General features: G+C 37.4%; 1 protein-coding gene across 17 annotated transcripts in view; it reads right to left on the bottom strand.

Annotated features, from left to right (window-relative positions):
- The window catches only part of BLTP1 (bridge-like lipid transfer protein family member 1), a 244,321-nt gene that overhangs the window by 136,835 nt on the left and 79,787 nt on the right, over positions 1-27,699 (bottom strand). For 13 of the 17 annotated variants that reach the window (XM_070047638.2, XM_070047636.2, XM_008267930.5 and 10 more), the window contains exons 16-24: positions 25,752-25,907; positions 25,389-25,486; positions 23,848-24,026; positions 23,556-23,662; positions 22,337-22,545; positions 14,117-14,344; positions 13,203-13,340; positions 9,240-9,419; positions 6,047-6,175 (exon numbers count right to left, since the gene is read on the bottom strand). In XM_070047638.2, the coding sequence (XP_069903739.2) occupies positions 6,047-6,175; positions 9,240-9,419; positions 13,203-13,340; positions 14,117-14,344; positions 22,337-22,545; positions 23,556-23,662; positions 23,848-24,026; positions 25,389-25,486; positions 25,752-25,907 (1,424 nt within the window). Of the gene's footprint in view, positions 1-6,046; positions 6,176-9,239; positions 9,420-13,202; positions 13,341-14,116; positions 14,345-22,336; positions 22,546-23,555; positions 23,663-23,847; positions 24,027-25,345; positions 25,487-25,751; positions 25,908-27,699 lie in introns of those variants that run through there. The other 4 variants (XM_008267929.5, XM_070047633.2, XM_089302556.1 and 1 more) reach the window with 2 other exon arrangements.

Here is a 27,699-nt window from a genome sequence, read left to right on the forward strand (position 1 = left end):
CATCTTCTACTGCTTTCCCAGGCCATAGCAGAGAGCTGGATCTGAAGTGGAGCAGCTGGGACTTAAACCAGTGCCCATATGGGATGCCAGCACTGAAGGCGGTGGCTTTACCCGCTACTCCGTAGTGCTGGCTTCAGGTTATTGATTTTTGTGTGTTGAATTTATATCTTGCCACTTTACCAAACTTTTTAATGAGTTGTAATAGCCACTTAGGGCAGCCTTTTGGATCCCCTATACATAGACTCAAACCATGTCATCTACAAATAGGAATAGCTTGACTTCCTCCTTGCCAATTTGCATCCCTTTGATTTCTTTTTCTTGCCTAATGGCTCTGGCTAAAACTTCCAGGACTATAATGAATAGTGAAAGTGTGAATCCTTGTCTGATTCCAATCCCAGTGGGAATACTTCCAACTTTTCTCCATTCAATAAGATACTGGTCATAAGTTTGTCATAAGTTGCCTTGACTGTGTTGAGGAATATTCCTTCTACCCAATGTGCTTAGTTTTCATCATAAAAGGGTGTTATATCTTAACAATGCTTTCTTTGCATCTATTGAGATAATCATATGGTTTTTGTTTTTCCAGTTTGTTAACGTGATGTACCACAGTGATTCATTTGTGAATATTGAACCATTCTTGCATACCAGGGATAAATCCCACTTGGTCTAGGTGAATGATCTTTCTGATTGTTGTTGGATTCGATTGGCTAGCATTCTGGTGAGAAGTTTTACATCTGTGTTCATCAGGGAAACTGGTCTGTAGTTCTCCTCTGTATCTTTTTTAGATTTAGAAATTAAGGTTCTGCTGGCTTCTTAGGAGTTCGGGAGAATTCTCTCCCTTTCAATTGTTTTGAATAGCTTGAAAAGAATTGTAGTTAGTTCTTTTTTAATATCTGGTAGAATTCAGCAGTGAAGCCATCAGATCCTGGGTTTTTCTTTGCAGAGGGGATCTTTATTACCGATTCAGTTTCACCTTGGTGATTGATCTGTTTAGGTTTTCTGTGTCTTCATGGCTCAATTTAGGTAGCTTTGTATATGTCCAAGAATCTATCCAGTTCTTCTAGGTACCCGATTTGCTGGCATATAACTGTTGTAATTTCTGATGATTCTTTTTATTACTGTGGTATCTGTTGTTAACATCCTTTTTCAGCTCTGATTTTATTTATTTGGATCTTCTGCCTCTTTTTATTTATTTATTTATTTTTTAGGTTAGTTGCACCAATGGTGTATTAATTTTGCTGATTTTTTTTTTTTCCCAAAAAACCAGCTCTGGTGCATAGCAGATAAAGATACTGCCTGCAGTGCTGGCAACCCATATGAGCGCTAGTTCAAGTCCCAGCTGCTCCATTTCTGATCCAGCTCTCTGCTGTGGCCTGGAAAAGCAGTACCAGATGGCCCAAGTCCTTGGGTCACTGCACTAGCAGTAGGAGACCCAGAAGAAGCTCCTAGCTTCTCAATTTGGATTGGTCTAGCTCTGGCCATTGAGACCATTTGGGGAGTGAACCAGCGGATAGAAGACTTCTCTCCCCTTCTCAGCCTCTGCCTCTCTCTATAACTCTGCCTTTCAAAGGAATAAATAAATCTAAAAACAATTTAAAAAAACAGCTCTTTGTTTCACTAATCTTTTGGTTTAAATTTTGCTCATTTCTTCTCTAATTTTAATTATTTTTCTCCTAATTTTGGGTTTGTTTTGCTGTTGTTTTTCTAGGTCCTTGAGATGCACTGACAGCTCATTTATTTGACATTTTTCCAATTTCTTGATGCAGGTACCAGTTGCTATAAACTTTCCTCTTAACATTGCTTTTGCTGTATCCCGTAAGTTTAGATGTGTTGTATTATTGTCTTCATTCATTCCCGGAATCTTTTGATTTCTTTTTTGATTTCTTCTATGACCCACTGTTCATTCAGGACCATGCTTTTCAGTCTCCATGTGCTTGCATATGTTCTAGAGATTCTTGAGTTGTTGATTTCCAGCTTCATTCCATTTTGATCAGAGAAGATACATGGAATGATTCCAGTTTTTTTAATTTGCTGAGACATGCTTTATGGCCTAGCATGCGGTCTATCCTAGAACCAGTTCCGTGCATTGGTGAGAAGAATAATCTGCAACTGTAGCACAAAATGTTCTGTAGGTATCTGTTAGGTCCATTTGGTCTATAGTATCAATTAACTCTGTTGTCTCCTTGCTGATTTTCTGTCTGGTTGACTTATCCATTGATGAAAGTACGGTATTGAAGTCCCCCATAATTATTTTATTGGAGTCTATGTCTACCTTTCCATCCATTAACATTTCTTTTAAATAGCCAGATTCCCTGTGAATAATATTAGGTGAATATACATTTACAATAGTTATATCTTCCAGATCAGATGATCCCTTAACTCTTACATGGTGCCCTTCTTTGTATCTTTTAACATTTTTTTGTTAAAGTATATATTTTGTTTTGTTTTGTTTTTGTTTTTGACAGGCAGAGTGGACAGTGAGAGAGAGAGACAGAGAGAAAGGTCTTCCTTTTGCCGTTGGTTCACCCTCCAATGGCCGCCGCGGCCGGCGCGCTGCGGCCGGCGCACCACGCTGATCCGATGGCAGGAGCCAGGAGCCAGGTGCTTTTCCTGGTCTCCCATGGGGTGCAGGGCCCAAGCACCTGGGCCATCCTCCACTGCACTCCCTGGCCACAGCAGAGGGCTGGCCTGGAAGAGGGGCCACCGGGACAGAATCCGGCGCCCCGACTGGGACTAGAACCCGGTGTGCCGGCACCGCTAGGCGGAGGATTAGCCTAGTGAGCCACGGCGCCGGCCGTGTTGAAGTATATTTTGTCTGATATTAGGATGGCAACACCAGTACACCAGTGCTTTTTTTTTTTTTTTTTTTTTGGTTTCAGTTAGCATGAATATCTTTTTCCACCCTTTCACTTTCAGTCTGTGTATATCTTTGTTGGTGAGATTAGGCAGAGTAGGCAGCAAACAGATGGGTCTTGTTTTTAAATCCATTCAACCAGTTAGTATCTTTTTTTTTTTATTTTTTTATTTTTTTGACAGGCAGAGTGGACAGTGAGAGAGAGAGACAGAGAGAAAGGTCTTCCTTTTGCCATTGGTTCACCCTCCAATAGCCGCCACACTGCGGCCAGCGCATCACGCAGATCCGAAAGCCAGGAGCCAGGTGCTTCTCCTGGTCTCCCATGCGGGTGCAGGGCCCAAGCACTTGGGCCATCCTCCACTGCCCTCCCGGGCCACAGCAGAGAGCTGGCCTGGAAAGGGGGCAACCGGGACAGAATCCGTTGCCCCGATCAGGACTAGAACCTGGTGTGCTGGTGCCGTTAGGCGGAGGATTAGCCTATTGAGCCGTGGCACTGGCCCCAGTCAGTATCTTTTAACTGGAGAGTTGAGGACATTTACATTCAAGTTGACTGTTGTTTACTAAGGACCTGGCCCAGACGTTTTTCCATAAATACTCCTATTGTTTAGTTTGAAATTCCTTTGTACTTTTACTGGAATTTTCTGCCCTCACCTTCTTTCATATTGATGGCCATGTTTCTGTGTTTCTGTGTGTAACATATCCTTAAGCATCTTTTGTAAGGCTGGATGAGCGGTGACAAATTCTTTTAATTTCTCTTTGTTATGGAAGGTCTTTATTTCACCTTCATTCACAAATGAGAACTCTGCAGTGTATAGTATTCTAGGTTGACAGAATTTTTCTCTTCAGATTTGGGATTATCTTGCCATTCTCGGCTAGCCTGTAGGGTTTCTGATGACAAGTCAGCTGTGAGTCTAACTGGAGATCCTCTGAAAGTAATCTGGCATTTTAGAATCTTTTAGGTTTTACCGGGGAGAGTTTGATTACAATGTGTTAGGGAAAAGCTTTTCTGATCAGTCATGTCTATTAGGAATTCTATGTGCTTCCTGTACTTGGATGTCCCTTTTTTTCCTCCAACATAGGGAAGTTTTCTTTAATTATTTCACTAAAAACGCCTTCTAATCCATTCTCTCTTTCCACACCTACAGGAAGTCCTAAGACCCATATGTTGGGTCATTTGATAGTATCTCATAAATCTCTAACACTTTTTTTCAGTTTTCTAATTTCTTTTTCTTTTTCGTCTGACTATAAAATTTCCAGAGATTTGTCTTCTAACTTGGAATTCTTTCTTCTGCTCCATTGAATCCACTGGTAAAGGTTTCCACTGCATCTTACTTTATTCTTTATTTCCAATATTTCATTTTTATTTCTCTTCAAAATGTTTGTTTCACATGAAAAATTTTTATTCATGTCATGTATGGATTTTGTTAATTTATGGATTTACTTCTGATTACTTCTAAGTAATCTTATGATCAAATTTTGGAAATCTGTTTCTGACATTTCTTCAATCTCTTCATCTTCACATCCTAGTACTGAAGTGTTGTTGTGTTCCTTTGGTGGCATCATGTTGTCTTCCTTATGCCTCCATAGCTTAGTGGAGTGTCTGCTCTTTCACTGAGTACCTAGAGCTATGTGCTGATGTGGCCCAGGTGTCTGCTCAGTTCTCCAGGGTGAGAGGAGTATCCAAGGTGGCACTCAAGTTGGGTGTGGTAAATCTCTTTTTTTTTTATCAGAGTGGAGGGTTTGATGCCCTCTGTGGCATATTCTCATGCTCACTTCCTCTCCTCCAAGGAGACCAATGCCTGGGAGCTAGCCCCAGCGGGTATAATATTCATCAGCACTGCTACAGAAATCACATAATGGATCCATGTAATCCTCAGTGTGAGGACAGATCCCACAAAATTGAACCTCACCAGGCAATCAGAGAGCCCTGAGCATGTGGAGCTGCCCACAGTGACTCTTCAGAGACCCAGCCACAACCTGCACCCTCCCATTCAGCCACAGGGTTTTCACAGTCCTTCCCAGCACACAGGCTCCCAAAGTTATGAGCGCCCAGCCCCTGTCAATTCTCCCAGCCAGACTCAGGCATCTCCTCTCACCTGATTGCTGGCATGCAGACACAAGCTGGCACAGCTGTTGGGTATGTCCAAAATGGTACCTGCCCTTTCTCAGCTAGTTACAGGACACCAGTGCCAGGTGGTCAAGGAGAGAGAACTCTTCTTTTTTTTCCTCTAGGATGTCAGGTACACTGTCCCCCACTGGGCTGCAAGCCAGACTCAAGCCAGGCTCTTCCCACAGCTTTATCACCAGTGGGTTGGGCTGCTGTAGACTGGTCTCACCTCACTCTCCAAAGCTGGTGCTGAGGCTCTCAACAGCTGGGTTCCTGAGTTGTGCCTGTCCACACCCCCCACATAGATCCACAGTGTCCTTCTAATTTGTGTGCAATTTTCTAAGTCTTCCCTGAGATTGCACTCTCTCCACTATTTTTTTTTAACTATCTTCACCTAGACTACAGCGGTATAAGCTCCCTCCCTATTCTGTCATCGTGAAATCATCCCCTGAAAAAGCATACTTCTGAAATGGAGGAATATACCCTCTCCAAAATTCCTGTTAGAATATACCATCTCCAAAATTCCTAAGACAAAATATTTATTGCACAATAACATTTTTTTCCCTGCCATTGCACATGCTTTTGGGACTATTATCTACTCTTTATAAATCTGTGAAGGAAATGAGCTTTAGTCAAAGCAGTGCAATGCTGCAGGAAGAGCACAATATCTGAAGTCAAGAAACTTGGCAAATATCTCAACACTGCTTAGTCCATCACAGTACAGGCATGTTCTCGAGTGTCTGCAAAAATACACCATGTGTTTAATCCCCTTCCTGCTTCAATTTCTAAATCTTTGAAACAAATATCCAAAAAGAATTTACACAATGATGCACTAAGACATCAATTTTAACTATAAGAGGTAAGACACAACTTTTATAGTATCTCCATTTACTCATGAACATTTAAGTTTTAAAAATTACTTCACAATCTATCTAAATAGCTGGCTAAGAATTTGCACAACAATTTTGTTCAGTTTAAAAAAAAACTGAACCGTGTTGTTTACTTCACAGTAAAATGTATTTTTTAGACAATATCTCAATTTTTCATTTTTAAAAATTTCATGTTAGTAACATTTGTTAACATACCTTGGATTCACAGAACCGACGATCAATTCCATGTTGACATATTATTACTGACTTCGGCCTTTCCAGTTCATATTCTCGACAAACCACATGAAAAACAAATGTCTGTCCCCACTCCAAGAGGCACGCCAGCTACAAATAAGTAGTGACAGGTTACAACACTGTTAGTATTCTAATAAGTGTTCAGAGTTCAAAAGCTTATAAAGAATATCAGCACAGCTTTAAAGAACCCTAAGGCTAATATCTGTTGCTAAAAAAATCTACTTGTTAGTTAAGGACTCTTCTACCTTGACATCATTTATAAGCCTGTGTTATTTTTCATTTGTGAATGACGAAATGCAAAATGTCCCTGTTACTCCCACTTCCAATCCACTTCCTTCTAATGTGCCTGGGAAAAAAGTAGATGATGTGTGAAGTGCTTGGTCCCTTGTTATTCATGTAGGAGACCCAGATAAAGTTACTGGCTTGTGGCTTTGAACTAGCTAAGCCCTGGCTGTCAAGGTCAATTGAGGAATGAATCAGCAAATGGAATATCTGCTTCTCCCTCTTTCTCATATCACTCTGCCTTTCAAATCAATAAATGAATAAATCTTTTTTTAAAATGGAAATTCATTTCAACTGAAAAAATTTTCATTTCAGCAACTTCTTTTTTAAAAAAATTATGTATTTATTTTTGAAAGAGTTACTGAGAAAGGAGAGACAGAGAGATCTTAAACCTGCTGCTCATTCCCCAAATGGCTGCAATGGTCAGTGATGGGCCAGGCAGAAGCGAGGAACTTCATCTGGGTCTCCCACATGGGTGGCAGAGGCTCAAAGATTTGGGTCATCCTCTACTACTGTCTCAGGTCATGAGCAGGGAGCTGGAATGAAGGAGAACAGCTAGGGCACAAACTGGCACTCACATGGGATGCTGGAGTTGCAGGTAGCATCTTTAACTGCTATACCACAACACTGGCCCCCATTTCAGCAACTTCTAAAGCAAATAATTTTTTTCCAGTTCACAACTTTCCTCTTAAAAAAAACTAACTGGAATATTCTGTATACAAAAGCAAATTCTCTAATAATAAATTCAATATACAATTTAATAATCACATTGAGCTACAGTTTGAAAAACTAGGTATTTAAGTGGAAAGCACTTTTGTTTATGTAAACAGAAACTTAAGCATGTATCAACTCTTCAAATTCTGAGTTAAATAATTTAATTTTAAAATTGATGGGAGTTGTTAAGAATAAAAACATTGAGGATGTGTGCACATGACATTATCACCCCCAAAGGAGTATATAATAAAATGAATTGAAAGTATGTCATTGTGCCGGCGCCGCGGCTCACTAGGCTAATCCTCCGCCTTGCGGCGCTGGCACACCGGGTTCTAGTCCCGGTAGGGGCGCCGGATTCTGTCCCGGTTGCCCCTCTTCCAGGCCAGCTCTCTGCTGTGGCCAGGGAGTGCAGTGGAGGATGGCCCAAGTGCTTGGGCCCTGTACCCCATGGGAGACCAGGAGAAGCACCTGGCTCCTGGCTTTGGATCAACGCGGTGCGCCGGCCGCAGCGTGCCGGCCGCCGGCAGCGGGGGCCATTGGAGGGTGAACCAACGGCAAAGGAAGACCTTTCTCTCTGTCTCTCTCTCTCACTGTCCACTCTGCCTGTCAAAAAACAAAACAACAACAACAACAACAAAAAAAAAAAAACCAAAGAAAGTATGTCATTGTAAAAATTAAAAGACTAAGAAAGGAAGGAAGGAAGAGGGTGGGAGCATGGGTGGGAGGTAGGGTAGGGTGGGAAGTTTCACTTTGCTCCTAAATCTGTATGTATGAATATATGCAAGTTATTCACCTTATATAAATTAAAATTTATTAAAAAAGATGAACACTTATTGTGAAAAAAACAAACACATAAATTTCACCCATTAAAACATACAGAAAATGAAATAAACATAAAAGCACCTATGTATTCAATGAACCATGCAGGAAACAGTGATACAAGATTCTAATGCAGAAGAAAGAGAAATATTCACCTTATGATAAGGGTAATTTATAAACACATATTCTGGCAGTCCTTAGAGTCAAAGAAATGTACACAGTAGTATAAGATGAGTAAAGCTTTATTCCCTGAAAAAGCTGCTTTGTTATATGCTTCAGTTTATACTTACATATTTAAGGACAAGAAATATAGGATAATAAGGAAAGGACAGTTACAAGGCCAGTGAGCACTAAATATTTCATTTCAGACATTTTCACGCATATTAATCATAAATTCAGAAGTCATCAACCTCGAAAAATCTCTTTTCAGTTCCATTCATTTTCCTAATATTTCTAGAATACTAACATTTGCTCCCTGACAATTTCCTGTAAGCATGCAGATTCTTTATTTACTTTCTTATCTCCACTATCTACCTCTAGATCATATGTTTCATATCCATTCTGTAACTTTTTATCAATATTGATTATCTAGCCTTTCAAAATGCCAAAATATGCATTCATATTATTGTAAATATGTGACTCAATAGGTACAATGTAACAGTAATATGCCTATTCAACTAAATGTCAACAGTCTATTTCTAGAACTAAATAATTCTTAAGGCCTCTGAGCCTTCTAAGGATTAAATGTGATTACACCTAGGAATCTAGACCAGATTTACTTTACCAGTATATTCATTTTTGTGTTTTTTTTTTTTTAAATAGTATCCACATCACTAATAGCAAGTACCAATGATGTTATCTTGTTTCAGGGAAATAAAAAACGTAAAAAAAAAAAAAGTGTTCTACCTAATCCTTAGAATCATAAGGGCTCCTTTCAATCTTAAGAACTACATAAGTGCTTAGAAAATTACTGCATATATTAGAAAAGGAAAATTCTTCCAATAGTGGAGGATAAATGAATATAATTTTAATTCACATTAACTTGATTTCTAGGTCAGTTCTCATTCTGAGTTTTTACCAAACAACCTCTCAAATTTTTGCCAGTATTATATAGCACTACAAACATTATATCCATCAATTATACTTGGCTCAGGAAAGCAAAACTTGCCTCTGACTCATCTATTGATAAGAAAATTCTGAACAGCAAGATGACTTCCGTCAGAATGTCATCAGTGGAAACATAACGAACAATCCAACAGGTACTTAAGTTATTTTTGAGAACATGAGTAAGGAAAGTAAAAAGGAAATAAGTCAGGCAATTATATTTTGAGAATCATACCTGTGGTGCTGTGACCTTAGCTGTAAGGCTCCCAGCCTGCACATCAATTAGCCATGCATATTCTAAGGAATCACTTCCCAAAGGAAGACCTTCTGCTGAGAACATAGCATGTGCTCTCAGCTGGAAACCTGAAAGATTGATGTGACCTTCCCTAAGGACTTCATCCACAGGAGGTCGCTGCTGAAAACAATAATGATACTTTAAGAAATACAAGGAAATCACAATATAATGTCTAGCTTCTGCCCCATCCCCCACCCTAGGCAAAGATGAACAACAAAATCATGTTATCTGGAAAATAAAGATTCAAATCCACAAGTTCCTAACACAACTGTGAACCCATGAAAGTAGTATGAATTAAGCTTTTTAGCAACAATACTTGAGAACCCAACTACAAAGGAAACTAGATCCTAAAAAGTATGCAAACCCCTACCTGGTGACTATCTCTAAAAATAAAAAGAAACTAGTACTCTGAAAGACAGTGCAATAGGAATCATATTAAAAATTTTTTTATTTTTATTTTTTATTTGACAGGTAGAGTTATAGACAGTGAGAAAGAGACAGAGAGAAAGGTCTTCCTTTCGTTGGTTCACTCCCCAAATGGCCGCCACAGCCAGCGCTGCACCGATCCGAAGCCAGGAGCCAGGTGCTTCTTCCTGGTCTCCCATGCGGGTGCAGGAGCCCAAACACTTGGGCCATCCTCCACTGCCTTCCCGGGCTATAGTAGAGAGCTGGACTGGAAGAGATGCAACCGGGACCAGAACCTGGCACCCGGGTTTACCCACTACGTCATGGCACCCGATCCTTATAGTTTTTTTTAAATGCATGTTCTTACTTCCAGACTGTAACATGTTACCAAAGCACTACATACTTCTTTTCCTTACAGCACTTTTTACCCTTGAAATTATTTATCTTAAATTTTCTCAATATTTATCTCAAGATTTATTTATTTCAGTACACCAATAGATTAAGTTCCAAATTTTATTACAGTATGAATGATATGAGGGATGTCTTTCAAGTTCAATATCTTGAAACCTGTAAATGCTGTTGCTTTTTTTTGGGGGGGGGGTACATTTGGTTTTTTGTTGTTGATTTGCTTTGGAAATAGTTTTTTGCAGATATAATCAAGTTAAGGTGAGGTTGTCCTAAATTAAGGTGGGCCCAAATATGACTGGTAATCTTATAAGAAAAAAAAAATTTGGGATGCACAGACCCAGGGAGAGAATGCCACTAAAAATGAAGGCGGAGATCTGAATAATCCATGTACAAGCGAAGGAAGGCCAAGAGAAGACAGCAATCACCAAAAGCTCAGAAGAACCAAGAAAGAAAATTCCTCTGTAGTCTGAAGAGAGAGGATAGTACTGCCAGCACCTTGATTTAGAACTTGGATCGTCCAAACATGGAGAAGATAAATTTGTTACTTAAAGCCACGAAGTTTTGTTTCTTCATTTCAGCAGCCCTCAGAAACTAATACATAAGATATTCATACAGTAAAAGGTGTGTGGTTTCATAAAAGGAACATAGTTAAGACTGCATTAAGACAAATGCTACCAGAAATAATTAGCTACAGATGGATGGCCCATGACTGAGCTTTGGGAATAGTCAAAGTGTGAAACCACCCACTGTGAAAGAACAATAACTAAAACAGAGACAAATAAAAAAATGCCTTAGGAAGTCATGTCAATGTTATAAAATGTAAGCATGTTAAGCAGATACGCAAATTCCAAAGGCACATATATGGTGGCTTGTCTCTGGGTGAATTACAAAGTGCTAATCATCTAGGAAACAGAGTATCACCAGGACTTCCACTACGAACCTTCCACTTCAGAACCTTCTTGTCTAATTCCAAATAAAGTATATTTTTAATTCCATATCTAAGTCTGCCTTACATCTATAATAAGGGCTAATGTAAACTTTCATAATAAGCTCAACAAAATGGATTTTGTTTTGTTTTGTTTTTTAGCCATATATCTGGTAAAGCCCTTTCAAAGTACAGTGATCATGCTAAGTTGAAGTAATACCAAGTGAAAACAGAGATGCTTATCTAAGAGTATTAGAACTCACCCCTATTGAGATTTTCCCTTTATTAATTTCTTTAATGACCGAAGAAAGGAGACCGTTTTCTTTTCCGTATACTCACCTCCCAAAATAAAAAATACTCAATTCTAATGACCCACTAATTACAAGAAAACAAGAGTTATTTTTAAGGTTTCTATCCTAGTTAAAGTGTCATGCAAGTGAGATCCTTGTGAAGGTGGTTCTGTGTCATCATTTTGATAGTCACATGAACAAACACAGGTGTTAAAATGACATGGAACTAGGCACACACATTGTACTCAAGTTGATTTTCTTGTTCTTTTTTTTTTTTTTTTTTTTTTTTTGACAGGCAGAGTAGACAGTGAGAGAGACAGAGAGAGAGAGAAAGGTCTTCCTTCCATTGGTTCACCTCCCAGTGGCCGCTGCGGCCGGCGCACCGCGCTGATCCGAAGCCAGGAGCCAGGTGCTTCTCCTGGTCTCCCATGCGGGTGCAGGGCCCAAGGACTTGGGCCATCCTCCACTGCACTCCCAGGCCACAGCAGAGAGCTGGGTCTTGATATCATACTATAATCAAGTAAAATTATACTGAAGGAGAACTGGGTTAAAGGCACACGCAGGACCTTTCCACACTACTATTGCAACTTTCTATGAATCTAAAATTATTCCAAAATAAAACTTTTACAAAAGGATTCTGGGGCAAAAAAAATGACTGGTATATGTTAAGTGCTAAGCTTTACTTACTATGATATGATCTATATCAAAACATGTGTATGATAAAAACAAAATAAAATTTTATGAAGAAAAATATAGCCAGCTATCACAAAAAAGTTTAAAGGGGATACACTATTTTAAATGAAATTATCAGTTACTACATATAATATATAATAAGCAATCATTGATTGATGATGACTTGAAAGTGTCAGAGTCATCTTGACACTTACATTTTACTTTGCCTTGTATTAAAACCTAATTAGGGGCCAGTGCTGTGGCGTGGCAGGTAAAAGCTTCCATCTGTGAGGCCAGCATTCCCTATGGCCTGGTTCAAGTTCTAGCTGTTCCACTTCAGATCCAGCTCTCTACCAGAAAAGCAGCAGAAGATGGCCCAAGTGCTTGAGCCCCTGCACCCATGTGTGAGACCCAGAAGAAGCTCCTGACTCCTGGCTTCAGATCCGCTCAGCTCCAGTCCTTGTGGCCATTTTTGAGAGTGAACCAGCAAATGGAAGATCTCTTTCATTCTGTCTCTCTCTCCTACCCTCTCAACTCTAACTCTGCCTTTCAAATAAATAAATAAATCTTTCTAAAAAAATTCATTTATATTTCTAAGTCACACAACTTAAAAGCAGGGAGTGGTTCTAAAGCATTGTGAAGTGCCAAGAGAATTCATTTGGCATTTGAAAAATAATAATACAGCAATAATCTACACAGGAATGTAATGAATATTCATTTGATGACTATCACTGGTTCTCTTCCAAAAAAGGCACAGAGATTTCTTGAAGGAATTAAAAAAGTGCCTTGCGAGTATGTTAGATGACTAAGAGCAAATCATTCACCATGTACATATATATGTTTTTAAATTTTATGGCATCGGTTAATATTAACGCTATGTCATGATTTTTAGCAAAATCCACCAATATTTTATATAGTTAATCTTTCCCTTTTGTAAGAACATAAGAAAGAAAGCATTTTTTCCAATTCTGAAAAAAAAAGATATAAAATATAATTGGCATTACATAAACAGGAACTCAAAAAAAGATTCTTGAAATAACTGTCATACATGTATGCACATGTATAAAACTTAACCTAGTTAAATTAAATGTTTCTAATTTAAACACTTATACATTCTATGTACAGAAAGTAACACATCCATCTTACCCCATAGCAATGAATAATAAACCTCTAAATCTCTACCAAATCTCACTTTCGTATTACCTGATAGTTATCACTGACAAACACATTCAAGGGTGACAGGACAAGTTGTAGCATAGTTTCTCTAAATCCTTTTTTCATCTCAAAACATAGTCTTTCCAAGAAAGCTGTAGGACACTCAGGACCATCTGTAGTTCCATGCTATCATCAAGCAAAATACCATAATTAGGATACAGAAAAATTGAAGAGTAAGGAAGTACAGGAAACAGAAATTACATTTTAATGTGATTAAGAGATTTTGATCTTTCAAAAGGAGAAACACTGCTTGCTTATAAAATAGGTATTTTGCAATGTCCAAGAAAGGGTATTAGCTGCACTAATCCAATACAAGGTACATGACATGGAGTTAGTATGCAGCACAATGTTGTAGGGTCACCTCCTCCTTATTTGGCCCTGCTCCAAATTTCTGAGTTCTGGAGGCAGTATAATCTTATTCCTGGTCAGCACCAGGAATAGGTGAAAGGGGTATCCTCATAATGAATCACAATATTTAGCTAGATCCAAACCTTTAGCAAAATTCAACCTCCAGGGTCAAGACAGAAATTTGATTTTGGAATAGGTCTACAATAAGGCCCTAAAGTGGACTCAGGTCTGGAGAAAAATGCTAAGAAAATGTAAAACAAAATATTTATCAGACTAAGAATAAACCCCAACAACTCAATATCATGACAAAATATCCTAAAATTACACGAACAGCACAGAGGAAATAATATAAAAGAAAAATAATAACATTACCAGTGGTCAAATACTATAAAGAAAACAAGTTATCTTTAGTAAAAGGATAAATTTAACTTAGTTCTTGAATCTGAATTTTTTTCCTTTATAAGTATGCATATGCATAGGTACACAGGTATACTTCCTATGCTAGGTGGACGACGTAATAACACAGCAGACTATTTTGATATGTAAACACTTACAACAGGAAGACGCCCATGAACTTTGTACAAATTAACAAGTACTGTAATATCCCAAGGACGCAATGTAAGTGGATGAATTGACTTGGCTGAACTTTCATTTTCCTTTTTGTCATTTTCCATTCCAACAGCAGTCCACCCAGAGCTGGATGATGTTGACAGTGACAAAACAGGACTTGAAATAACCTCTTCAAAATCCATATACATGTCATCTTCTCCAAAGTAGTTTTCCTAAAAACATTTAAAAAAAAATAGCCATAAGAAGAAATAGGAAATGGATTCTTACCTATGACCTCAAAATCTGTACACTACATGTCTGTCTAACTTACTGGAATCAACGATAACCATCAGGTCTCTTTCTTCAAGCTGAAAAAATACAAATGTATGGATCCTTTAAAAAGTTCATGCAAAATGAATATACTGAAAAAACTATGGGCCAGCACGGTGGCTCACTTGGCTAATCCTCCGCCTGTGGCACCGGCACCCCGGGTTCTAGTTCTAGTTGGGGCACCAGATTCTGTCCCGGTTGCTCCTCTTCCAGTCCAGCTCTGTGATGTGGCCCAGGAATGCAGTGGAGATGGCCCAGGTCTTTGGGCCCTGCACTCGCATGGGAGACCAGGAAGAAGCATCTGGTTCCTAGCTTCGGATCGGCGCAGCACACCGGCCATAGCGGCCATTTAGGGGGTGAACCAACGGAAGGAAGACCTTTCTCTCTGTCTCTCTCTAACTCTGCCTGTCAAAAACAAAACAAAGCAAAACAAAACTATGTAGGTATTTCAAAAATTTTTACACCAAAATAAACATTTTTAATGACTTTCTACTTTCTCAAATTCCAAACCTAGAACTAAACGTACATTTATTTTGGTGCTAAAAAATCTTGAAATTCATGTATACAAGTAAGCATATTTAAGATACACATAAGCTACTTAGCAAATAAATATTTTGTAGCAAAAAATGCAAAAAGTTTCAGAAGTTTATGGTAAACTTTCAAGATACCACCCCTCGTTATAACAAGATCTTAGAATTTTGGTCCTTGAAGAGATCTTCAACAGTTTGTATGGTTCAGTAGTTTTCAATCTTCACTTCTCAAAATTCTGAGGTAATGCCCAGGGAAATCCTTTAGGGGAAGCAAACTGACTAGCTGAAATATCAATGTGGCTAAATCCAGCTATATAATCCAGTTGGAATATTTACCAGAAATATCTGAACAGCTTTAATGACAATGTCCAATTTTGGTTACTAATAAAAGTCTGTTATCAATAGTTATCAAACTTTCTTTCAGGAATGAGCACTTGACAAAGCTATAAAGATGCTACCTGAGATACCTTCATCACGTATCAGAATACCTGGTTTAGAGTCCTGGCTCCACTTTTTATTCCAGTTTCCTACTAATGTGCTTCCTGAAAGGCAGCAGGTGATGGCTCAAGTGCTTAGATCCCTGACACCCATGTGGGAGATCAGAACTGTATTCCGGGCTCCTAATTTTGACCCAGTTCAGTCCCTGCTGTTGCAGGCATTTGGGAAATGAACCAACAAATGGAAATCTCTATCTCTGTCTCTCTGCCTTTCCAACAAATAACTTTTTTAAATTAAAAACAAATTTCCTTTCTTTAAAAACATTTTGATTAATTTATTTGAAAGACAGAGTTATAGAGAGTGGGAGATACAGAGAGAGACAGAGAGTTCTTCCATCCACTGGCTCATTCCCCCAAATGGTTGCAACAGCCAGGCCCGGGCCAGGAGCTTCATCTAAGTCTTCCCACGTGGGCACAGAGGCCCAAGGATTTGGGCCATCTTTGGCTGCTTTCCCAGACACATTAGCATGGAGCTGTCTAGAAAATGGAGCAGCCAGGACTCCAACCAGTACCCTTTTGGGAAGCTAGCATTGCAGGCAGTGGGGCTTAATCTGCTATACCACAATGCTGGCTCCCCAACTTCCTTTCACATAGCTTATCCTGGTTTTTGTATGCAGAAGTGTTTCAATTATTAATATTCTGATTTCTTTGGTATCAAAATTTAAATATGGTTTTAAATCAAATTCTATGTTTTTCATTAATTCCCAATTTAGATTTTGCCTATTTGATCTATGACTTAGTATATAAGAGTTAAATATTTCTATTAACAATTTTAACTGCATTTATTAAATGTTAGAACTAAGTAAATATTGGTAAATTTTGCAGTTTGGTTATTGACAAATTTATTTTCTGGCTAGGCTGATGGACATCAGGCTAATATCTTTTCATAGGAAAACATGTGTAAGAGCTTAATGTCTTACCATTAATTGAGGAAATAATACTCATATTAAAATCCCAAATCCACTGACCCACCAAATCAGTACTCTTCCCTCGATTCACTATTGCTGATAATCTGTAAACATTATAGACTCAACTTGAAATTTGCTTAAAATCTTGAAAATTGGCCTTACAGTCCTGAAACACAGACAAATTCAACAAAAATATATAGGTAAATAAACATAGGGTTATAGGGTCAGGTGCTCTGGTGTAGAAGGTTAAGCCTCTGGCTGCAGTGCCAGCATCTATATGGGTGTTGGTTTGAGTCCTGTGTTAGCTTTCAATATACTAACATTTGTCAACAAAATCAGTTACCATCACTTATTAGGCTAATATTAAATAAGACTAGTCTATAAAACATTTCTTTAAAATGTTTTTCTTGTAGTTTCTTTCATTCTCCTACAACATTTAATCTTAAAAGAATACAGATTCCTAAAAGTCATCACAATCAAGAGGAAAAATATTTTCTTGGATCTAATGTTCAATTTGTTGCTAACCCACTCTCCACCTAATTATCTATAACAGGAATAACATATCAAATCATTAGTGAATGCTGAATGCCCAATATAGTAAATGACATTTATTAATCTTTATTAAATGTGTTAATGACCATCTTATTGAAGTTACAAAATGTCAGGAGTCTTAAAAACTTAATACATTTGTACTTACTGAATATTACCAACAAAATGTACTTTTAAAGTTGTAATTCCCATTAAAAACTAGTCTGAAGTTTAATGCTGGGTATCTGATTTAAGTGTTTTTCTTTATAAAATGTGTGCTATGATTGGAGTATTTATCCCCTAGAACTCATGTTGGAGTTTAGTCCCCAAAATATTATGTTAATTAGGTACTAAAAGGATGGAAACTTAATCCAATTCTGGTGTTCAGAGGTGAAGTGTTTGGGAAGTAGTTAGATTGGAATGGGTTACTTAGAGTAGAGACCAAGGTCTGAATCCTGGCAGCTATATAAGGGATGAGGAAGGGTGGGAGAGATGCACAGATACCATGTAGATATACAGACAAAAGCATTCCATTTCTCTTGCCATGTAATATCTTGCGCCATCCAGGACTCTGCCAGCAAGAACACCATCACCAGAAGCAAAATCAATGGAACTTGCTCAATCCTGAACTGTGAACTTCCTGAACCATAAGCTAAAATACACCTCTTTCCTTTATAAAGTTAGGCTGACTCAGGTATACTGATGAAAAGTTGAATAGTATAATATGTAAATTCATTCATTAAGATTAATTTATTAAGTACACACACACATACACACACACACACATTCACACACACAATACCAAAAGGTTAAGTGGTAACATATTATGACAAGCTATTATTGTATTTTAACATTAATACATGTATGTAAATATTTATAAACACAAATAAAACTTCCATTTCCATTTTACAGTAGAGGTATACAAAATTAATCTTTAAAAAATCATTGGCAGCCAGCACTGTGGCATAACAGATAAAGCCACTGCCCTTAGTGCCAGCATCCCATATGGGCACCAGTTGGACTCCCAGCTGCTCCACTCTTATCCATGTCTCTGCTATGACCTGGGAAAGCCACAGAAAATGGCCCAAGTCCATGGGTCCCTGCACCCACATGGGAGACCTGGAAGAAACTCCTGGCTCCTGGCTATGGATTGGCTCGGCTCCAACCACTGCAACCATCTGAGGAGCGAACCAGCGGATTAAAGACCTCCCTACCCCCCCGCCTCTCTGTAACTCTGACTTTAAATTAAAGACAAATATATCTTTAAAAAAATCATTGGTATATATGGCATGAATATTTTCATTTGTAAGATTTGCAGCATGTTTGAATTCAATAATAAACTGCATTTTCAATTTACCTTGGAGTTCTATGATATTTTACAAAGATATTTTGTTGTATGAATGTCAAGTAACCTACTTCACGTAATAAGAGACTGTCATGTTTTTCTGCAGCTAAAAATTTATACTTATCCACTAATACTCACTGCTTAAAATAGAAAAAAAAATTGTCAACATTGTTAAAAGATAATAGCTAATAAACTCAGAGAAGCAGGAAAAAAATCTACAAGTTCTCTGTTTCCAAGTTACGCTTTTTTAAAAAAAGGAAAATTAATAGCCAAGCTTCTATTTAAAATTATTAAAACAATTTTTTGAAATAAGCACAGCAAATGTGCTACTTATATCCTTAACCCACAGTTACTATTTGCTACCATTGACATGCTTCCCTTCTTCCAGTAACAAAAAATGTAATCAGTAAGTCAATTTAGAAAACATAAATGGTGCTGCTATCCAACCTACATTCATAACAGAAGAAATGACACGAAGTTTCAGCATTACTAAAATGATTTGGGGGCTAACAAAGCTGTTATTCTATCCACATCTGCTAAAGAACTATTTCCATAAAACGTCCTCATAAATTTAAATGCATGTTTAATACATATCCTTCTTAGAATTCTGTGCAATTTTATCAGACCAAGTTCCCTTTATGAGTTTTGAAAATCAGTTTTCATATTCAGTCAAACAAGTAAAAAACAAATTTTTTTTCTAGCATATCCTTTGTGATTTCTTGAAGTTTAATTTTGATAACTAAGAAAATACATTTCAGTAATGTGAATTTTCACATTCCCTTAATTTTCTTTTTCTTGTATACATATAAACATAAAAAATTTCATATATATACTATACATGTATATGTAATATCTAAGTTGCAAAAAAGTTTTAAAGTTCTAACACTGATATTAAATAGAATATAAATTATGCATTAACATGAACAAAAAGTATAAAGAGGTATTTAAGATAGATAATATCGCTATATCAATATAACATGAGGCTTTCTGCTGGACAAAAATCGGGAACTGAATGAGTTATATGTATCTTTTATTAGAGGAAGCACTAGGAGCCAGTGCTGTGGCACAGCAGGTTAAAGCCCTGGCTTGAAGCACTGGCATCCCATATGGGGACCAGTTCTAGTCCTGGATGCTCCTCTTCCAATCCAGTTCTCTGCTATGGCCTGGGAAAGCAGTGGAGGATGGCCCAAATCCTTGGGCCCCTGCACCCACATGGGAGACCCGGAAGAAACTCTTTTCTTCTGGTTTCAGACTGGCACAGCTCTGGCCGTTGCAGCCATCTGGGGAGTGAACCAGTGGATGGAAGACCTCTCTCTCTATCTCTACCTCTCTCTGTAACTCTGTCTTTCAAATAAATAAAATAAATCTTTAAAAAAAAATAAGAGGAAGCACTGAATTATTGAGTTAGACAACTTTTTTGCCTACCATGTTTTAGATATATTTAATAAATGTGTCAAAACATGAAATTTTAAAATTTGCTGCCATAGATATTTTATACAATTTCTAAGTTCATTACATGAATGCAAATACTAATATGTTCTAAAGTGCAACCAAGCTTTTGACACTACTGAAGTGTTGTTGTTGGGTGCCGGCCCTGTGGCACAGAGGGCTGGGCCTCCGCCTGCGGTGTCAGCATCCCATATGGGCACCAGTTTGAGACCTGACTGCTCCATTTCCAATCTGGCTCCCTGCTAATGGCCTGAGAAAGCAGAGGGAAAAGGAAGAGGGTTCAAGTGCTTGGGCTCCTGCACCCACATGGAGGACGCAGAAGAGGCTCCTGGCATTAGACAGCCCCAGCCCCAGCCATTGTGGCCATTTGGGGAGTGACTCAGCAGATGGAAGACTTCTCTCTCTCTGTCTCTCCCTCTCTCTGTCTGTAACTCTGCCTCTCAAATAAATCTTTAAAAAAAATGTTGCTATATAATCTTTAGTACACCAAAAAGTCTAAATTAAAAAATAACAAAGTATCAACAAAGGCTATGTCAGTAAAGATGAATTTATAAAATAGTCCAAAAGGAAGGCATAAACTTTTTTCTCTTTAGAAACTACACTGTTTGTTGTTAGTCCTCTTATTTTTGATGTATACACATTACTATAAAACTTAAAATAATTGAGGATTGAAGTCACATAGTAATACATAAATCTACCTCTCTAGTAATATTCAAACACTGTTATTACATCACTATAACCGCTTCTGTCCCTAAATGAATCATTACTTGCACTTAATTAGAATCAAATTCAGCCTCTTCAGGGAGACAAGAAGTTGAAAATTGCATTTTAGATCCCTAAATGTTAATCACATGCAATCCCAAGAAAAAAAGTAACTGGGAGAAATATCCGAAGAATATTTTCAGTTAAATGGTGGTCACAAAAAAGGAAAAAATGTTTATATGTGTGTGTATTTTCTCCTCTTTCAATATTTACTCATTTAGGAATCCCTCTTAAAATGCCAGGGGAAGAAAAGGTAACCAACAGAAACTCTAGGTCTCCACAAACAGTAACTACATTATCCCATGCATTTTGATTTCACGCTACCTCATCTGATGCTTTATGCTTTTTGCTAACTCAGATATAGAGATTTTATGTACCCTCCAAACCCAGAAGAGCCAACACTTCCTCCAGAGAGCCTTCACTAACTGTTTTTCCTGACCAACTCTAGTCATCCTGCTCCCTCCCCAGAATCACACCCATCAGTGTACATTATGGGATTGTTTGTTACCTAAAGATGCAAAATCCAAGTACCTGCAGCTGTGAAACTGCAAAAATAAGCACCATAAAACATTAGTCCTAAGCAAATATCCTTCCCATTGGTTATTCCATTGCTCCTAATGCTAATGTTTTGACAAATAATTGCTCTTTTATTATCAGAGATAGTAAATATCCAATGAAAATCAAAAGCAAAATGAATTTGCAAAATCCTACAAAATTGCAAGTTCATGAAGTTGCTGAAGGTGATATCGGAAAACAAATCACAGGCAAATCTATCACGGATTAGCAAAGGCATGGAAGGATTAGGTTGTCATCATAAAATAAATAAGATTTATTTGAGGACTTTTTAAAGGCATAATTTGAATATTAAGAGAATAAAAAGGATCTCTAGAAAACTGATGAAATCCTCAAATATTTTCCAAAAGTCATCACAACCATGCGACAGACCTCAACCTAAAACGCTATCATACCATTATAATCATACAACTTCAATGGAATAATTATAACAAAATGAATCAACAACTGGTTTATTCTTTATTCTAAGAAGTAATGCATATGCACTTAGAACCAAATTTGGCAGACTCTTGCTTCAATTTTTAAAATAAAGTTCCAAACAAATAGTTCTCATTATTTATAATGAAATCTTCCCATCCTTATTAACAGATTTACTTGATGTAAAGTCTTCCTGGTACCAATTATGCTCAGATAACATACAGTACTTCTTTTGCTGCATTAATTATAATTTGTCAAAATCTATTTATCTTTCGGCTGGTGCCACGGCTCACTAGGCTAATCTTCCGCCTGCAGCGCCGGCACCCCGGGTTCTAGTCCCGGTCGGGGCGCCGGATTCTGTCCCGGTTGCCCCTTTTCCAGGCCAGCTCTCTGATGTGGCCCAGGAAGGCAGTGGAGGATGGCCCAGGTCCTTGGACCCTGCACCCGCATGGGAGACCAGGAGGAAGCACAAGGCTCCTGGCTTCAGATCAGCATGGCGCGCCGGCTGTAGCAGCCACTTGGGGGAGTGAACCAATGGAAAAAGGAAGACCTTTCTCTCTGTCTGTCTCTGTCTAACTCTGCCTGTCAAAAAAAAAAAATCTATTTATCTTTCTAGCTGTGTCTCGAGCTGATCTTCTTGAGAAAGATGCTATCTCTAGCAACTACTACCATTCCTGGAACAACAACAACAAAAAAAAGAACTGAAGAGTACTATTTTTAATAAAGAATTATTTAACTGAGTTTAGAACTGTAAGTCCAATCAACATATATAATACAGCCTCAACACTGAATCATCCAACTGCTATTTCAGATATTCTTGATTTTCGGTTAGATTTTAACTACTTTGCCTATGTTTAAAATATGGAAATTCCCTTTAAAATCATACCTTTATACACAAAAAAGCATTTAGCAGAGGTCCATAAAGAGTTATTTGAGAATCTGGAGAAAGTTCCATTTCTACATGAAGTTTATCAGGTGGAAGTTCTGAGGGATCAACAGGAGGACGTGAAGATGTAGAAGGAGAAGAAACAACTCTGTCTGATGTTTTTTGGGATGGCCTTAAGACAGATAGCATTGTTTCTTCCATTTCTGACACTGTCAAATTTTGAGAAAAAAAAAAAAGCAAAGATTAATGTTTGAGGGGAAAAGAAAATGATCTCTTAGAAAATCATCACGGAAACATTCACTAAGAAATTTTACTTTGCAAATATGAAATCAACTAATTCTGAAATATCCATGATACATAACAAAACAAACCTGAAAAACCATAATTAAGATAGCAAATAAAGAATAGACTTCAATGAACTGTGGAAAGAAAAAACATAAATCATATTGCACAAAATCATGAAAAATTCCTGTTAATACAAGTAACATGCTGCAATATACAATTGTGTCACAGTTAGGACGCAACTATATTTGGGCATTAAGCTACAAAGTTGTTTCTATGTAAGTAGCTGTTTATGTGTAAAAAATTTTTAAGTAATTTAGTATAACATTATCAAGCCACCATATATAGGAACAACTATGAAAACTATTCTCTGAAACTGAATTCACTAAAATAGAAAGAAAACATCACTAATTTTTCAGACTCAAATAAAAAGGCAAATTACATTCAGAAAATTATAAATTATATGATAGTTGTCAAAATACATTAAAGAAATTAATGTTTCACAAAATTAAGCACCCTAAATATGCAGATTCAACAGTGATTGCTCAAGTAACTGTGTTCCTGTGATCCATGAAAGAGACCTAGTTTGAGTTCCTGGCTCCTGCCTTTGGTTTCAGCCCAGTTCCACTTGTTGATAGCATTTTGGGAGTGAACTAGAGGATGGGAGTTCTCTCAGCCTGTCTTTCTTTCTCTCTGTGACTCACAAACTTTAAAAAGACTTTTAAAAATAGTAAGATGTCACAGAGTTATAGTAAGGATTAAATGAGATACTGTAACTCAGGAAACAGCTTGGTCCAATATTTAATACAGAGTAAATATGCAATAGAAATCTACTACAACTAAAGTCAAATACTTAAAAGATTAAAAATGTACACAATTAAAAGAATAAATGCATTTCCAAACAGCAGCTGTTTCAAAGTTAAATTAAAACACTTACATGATTGTTTTAGCTGTTCATCGGCTTTTTGTGGATAAATTGGATGCCATGTATAATCAATTGTAAGCATGACACTTGGAACAGTCCAGCATTCAACCCACCCAGCCCTTTGAAGAAGAAATGAGTTTCTCGTCAGATACTTATTCCTTTAATTGTACACAGATGCTAGTTACAGATAATCAAGCTTTATTATGGTTCTTTGAAAGAATAATGTAAACTTTTCCCAGTATCAAGGTATCAATAATTTCTCTATACGTAAGCACATTTATATCACTGATGCGTATGTACTCACTTCTCCTGAGTAATGTTGCGCCATTTTGGTCTCACTGTTTTCTGGCCACTTTGACACTCAGCAGGAATACCAGTTTCATGAATGACTTTACTTGGATGGCAATTCTTTACCAGCATGAATAGTGAGTATTTACTAGGGTGGCAATCGGGTAGAAACAAATGAAGATCAACATCTTCTCCCTTAAAAAAAAAAAAAAATTCTAATAATACAAGGTAATAAAATTGGAATCTAAATGTGTTAACCTATTATTTACAGCCAAGCCAATATACAAAAATTTTGAAAATAAATTTGGAAGGAAAAAACACATTTTATATACCATATTTTACATTTCATAGTTAGGTAAAAAAGAAATGGTCTAAGATTTTACCAACTACAATTAAATGCAGACTGAAAATAAAGAAAAATTCTGCTGTTCTACTGAACAACAGGATGACTATAGATAGTGATAATATACTGTATATTTCTAGAAAATTATTTTGAACATTTTTACTATAAATAACTGTTAAAATGTTTGAGTAAATAGGTATGTTCATGCTGACTTGACATCATATAGTACCCTAAAATATGTATAATTTTAGAAAGCTTCTATTTGTTCTCATTTTGTAATTTGAAAGGAAGAGAGAGAGAGATATGAAGAGATGTTCCATCTACCATTTCATTCCCAAAATGCCCACAGCAGCCAGGGCCAGGTCAGGCCAAAGTGAGGGGCTGAAAAATCAATCCTCCTTTGTGGGTGGCAGAAATTCAAGCACCCAAGCTATCACCTCTTGCTTCCCATAGTGCACATTAGCAGGATGCTGGATTAGAAGCAGAGGCTTTCAAATAAAACAAAGGTTCTGTGGTTTTTCCTTGAATTCACAGTAATAATTAGGAATCAGGTGTCAGCACTGTGGTACACTAGATGAAGCCATGGCCAGCAACACTGGCAGCCCATATGAGAGTGCTAGCTCAAGTTCTGACTATTCTACTTCTGATCCAACTTCCTACTAATGTGCCTGGGAAAACAGGAGAAGACGGCCCAAGTACTTGGGTCCCTGCCACCCATGTGGGAGACCCAGATGGAGTTCCTGGTTCCTGGCTTCAGCCTGGCTGTTACCAACATTAGGGGAGTGAACTAGCAGAAGGAAGATCTATCTCTCCCTGTCCCTCTCTGTCAGTCTACCTTCCAAATAAATAAACCTTTAAAAAAAAACTTTAAAAAATTAAAAATCAAATATAAGGAAGTATGAAATTAGTTCATGGAACATTATAGCTAGAAGGAGTTCTTAAGAGAACATATACATGTAAGATATCAGAAATAAACTCCAAAAAATGAGTCAACTCAGGATTTGGGGTTTTTTTTTGCCTAGTTTCTTTTGGGCATTTAACCACCAAAAAAGAAAGAGCAAGAACTCTGTGACTCTAAAGTTAGTCAACATGAAGGAAAGCTAAAATACCTTAGAATGACAATGGGATAGGCAGAAGGGAATAAAGATAAGCTTTGGGAAATCAAACTTACTAATAAACCTGGTGGAATTAACAATGCATCCAATTATACGTACTCTTAAAGAGAACTTGGTATTACATGTTGCTGGAACAAAATCCGTAAAAGGCAAAGAAAAATCAATGTTTAATGTTTCCCCACAGGCTGCCAGATACACTACAAAAAAAAAAAAAGTAAATTTACTTTTAAGGTCAATAAAATTTAAATATAAAAATTGCCTTAAATGCATACATAAACAAAATTAAATACAAAATGCTTAGTCCAATACCAACTCTGAAATAGTCCTCAGAGAGTCGCACAATATAATGAGGAAAAAAATCAATTCTGGTATCTATTAAAACTAAAAATCAATAGTAATTTCCTTTGTTTGTACTTGGCTTAATGAGCAGAATATTTAACTTAATTTTAAAAAATTTCTTACCATTTTCCTGTTGTTTAGTAGAACAGTCAATCCAATTGTGCTGATTAGCAGCCCAAATCATTTCAAATTGATGAAACATGATCTTAAAATTCCATGTATAGGGAACAAACGAAAAAATGTCTGGAGCACTATCACTAGACCAGTCTTGAATTAAATCTAAAGTTATTGAGGCAGAGGACACAAAAGTAAAGTTAAATAAAATTCAGAAAATAAAGCACACAGATTCTAACTCCAGTCAAAAATGAATTTTTCTTTGTAACTAAAAGAACATTTAAACTGAAATATTTAAAAAAGTAATTAAGATATAATTAAATTATTTGATAGCATATTTAGTTATATATTTCAAAACAAGAATACTTTTACATAATTTTTAAGGAAAGTTGAGGAGAAATAATCTGATAATCAATCACCCAAATATCCAACATTGTAGACACATTTCCTTCTAATTATGTATTTAACTTTTATTCTACTCTATAATACACAGTTTATGTGTTGCTGTTATCACTGAATTCATTTTTCCATGATATTTAACACATGATGCCACAAATTTTACAAAGTAGTTCATTAAAGAGTTTTGTCAGGATTTATATATTTCTACATATGGATATTTATTCTTTACAGATTTTTGTGCTATATATAATATTTCAATGTCTATTTTTTTTTTTTTTTTTTGACAGGCAGATTTAGACAGTGAGAGACAGAGAGACAGAGAAAGGTCTTCCTTTTTCCGTTGGTTCACCCCCTAAATGGCAGCTACGGCTGGCGTGCTGCGGCCGGCACACCGCGCTGATCCGAAGCCAGGAGCCAGGTGCTTCTCCTGGTCTCCCATGTGGGTCCAGGGCCCAAGCACTTGGGCCATCCTCCACTGCACTCCCGGGCCACAGCAGAGAGCTGGACTGGAAGAGGAGCAACCGGGAGAGAATCCGGCCCCCCAACCAGGGCTAGAACCCAGGGTGCTGGCGCCACAGACAGAGGATTAGCCAAGTGAGCCGTGGTGCCGGCCTCAATGTCTATTTTTGTACAAGATATTTTACAAATTCGGTATTACTCTGTCAGTTTAGATTAGATATGAAACCATTATGTCAAAGTTGAGCAACTTTTTCAAAGCTATTACAAATTATATATACACACAATTATTCTTAGGTGTTTAAATTTTAACTGAAAAGTGATCCCTGTTAGGAATTTGGAAAGCATTATGCTGCTGAGTGAAATAAGCCAGTCCCAAAGGGACAAATACCATATGTTCTCCCTGATTGGTGACAACTAACTGAGCACCAAAAAGGAAACCTGTTAAAGTAAAATGAACACTATGAGAAACGGTGACTTGATCAGCCCTTGCACTGACTGTTGATGAACAACTTAATACGTTATCTCTTTTAGTATTTCTTTTTGTTTGTTCTACTTAATACTTTTGGTTGAATACTGTAATCAATATACAGTTATTCTCAAGTGTTGAAATTTAACTGAAAAGTGATCGCTGTTAAATATAAGAGTGGGAATAAGAGAGGGAAGAGATGTGCAATTCGGGACATGCTCAAGCTGACTTACCTCCAACGGTAGAGTTAGAAACATACCAGGGGATTCCAATTCAATCCCATCAAGGTGGCATGTACCAATGCCATCTCACGAGTCCCAGTGATCAATTTCTGTTCACAATTGATCATAATGATAGGACTAAGAGCCAAAGGGATCACATAAACAAGACTAGTGTCTGCAAATACTAGCTGATAGAATCAAAAAGGGACAGAACGATCCAACATGGGAAGTGAGATACACAGCAGACCCATAGAATGGCAGATGTCCTAAACAGCACTCTGGCTTCAGAATCAGCCCTTAAGGCACGTGGATCTGGCTGAAAAGCCCATGAGAGTATTTCAGGCATGGAAAGCCAAGACACTGTGGCAAAAAAAAAAAAAAAAAAAAAAAAAACCCTAAATGAAAGATCTCT

The sequence above is a fragment of the Oryctolagus cuniculus genome, chromosome 8 (assembly GCF_051225735.1).
Source record: "Oryctolagus cuniculus isolate XC-2025 breed Fujian yellow rabbit chromosome 8, ASM5122573v1, whole genome shotgun sequence".
Lineage (NCBI taxonomy): Eukaryota > Metazoa > Chordata > Mammalia > Lagomorpha > Leporidae > Oryctolagus > Oryctolagus cuniculus.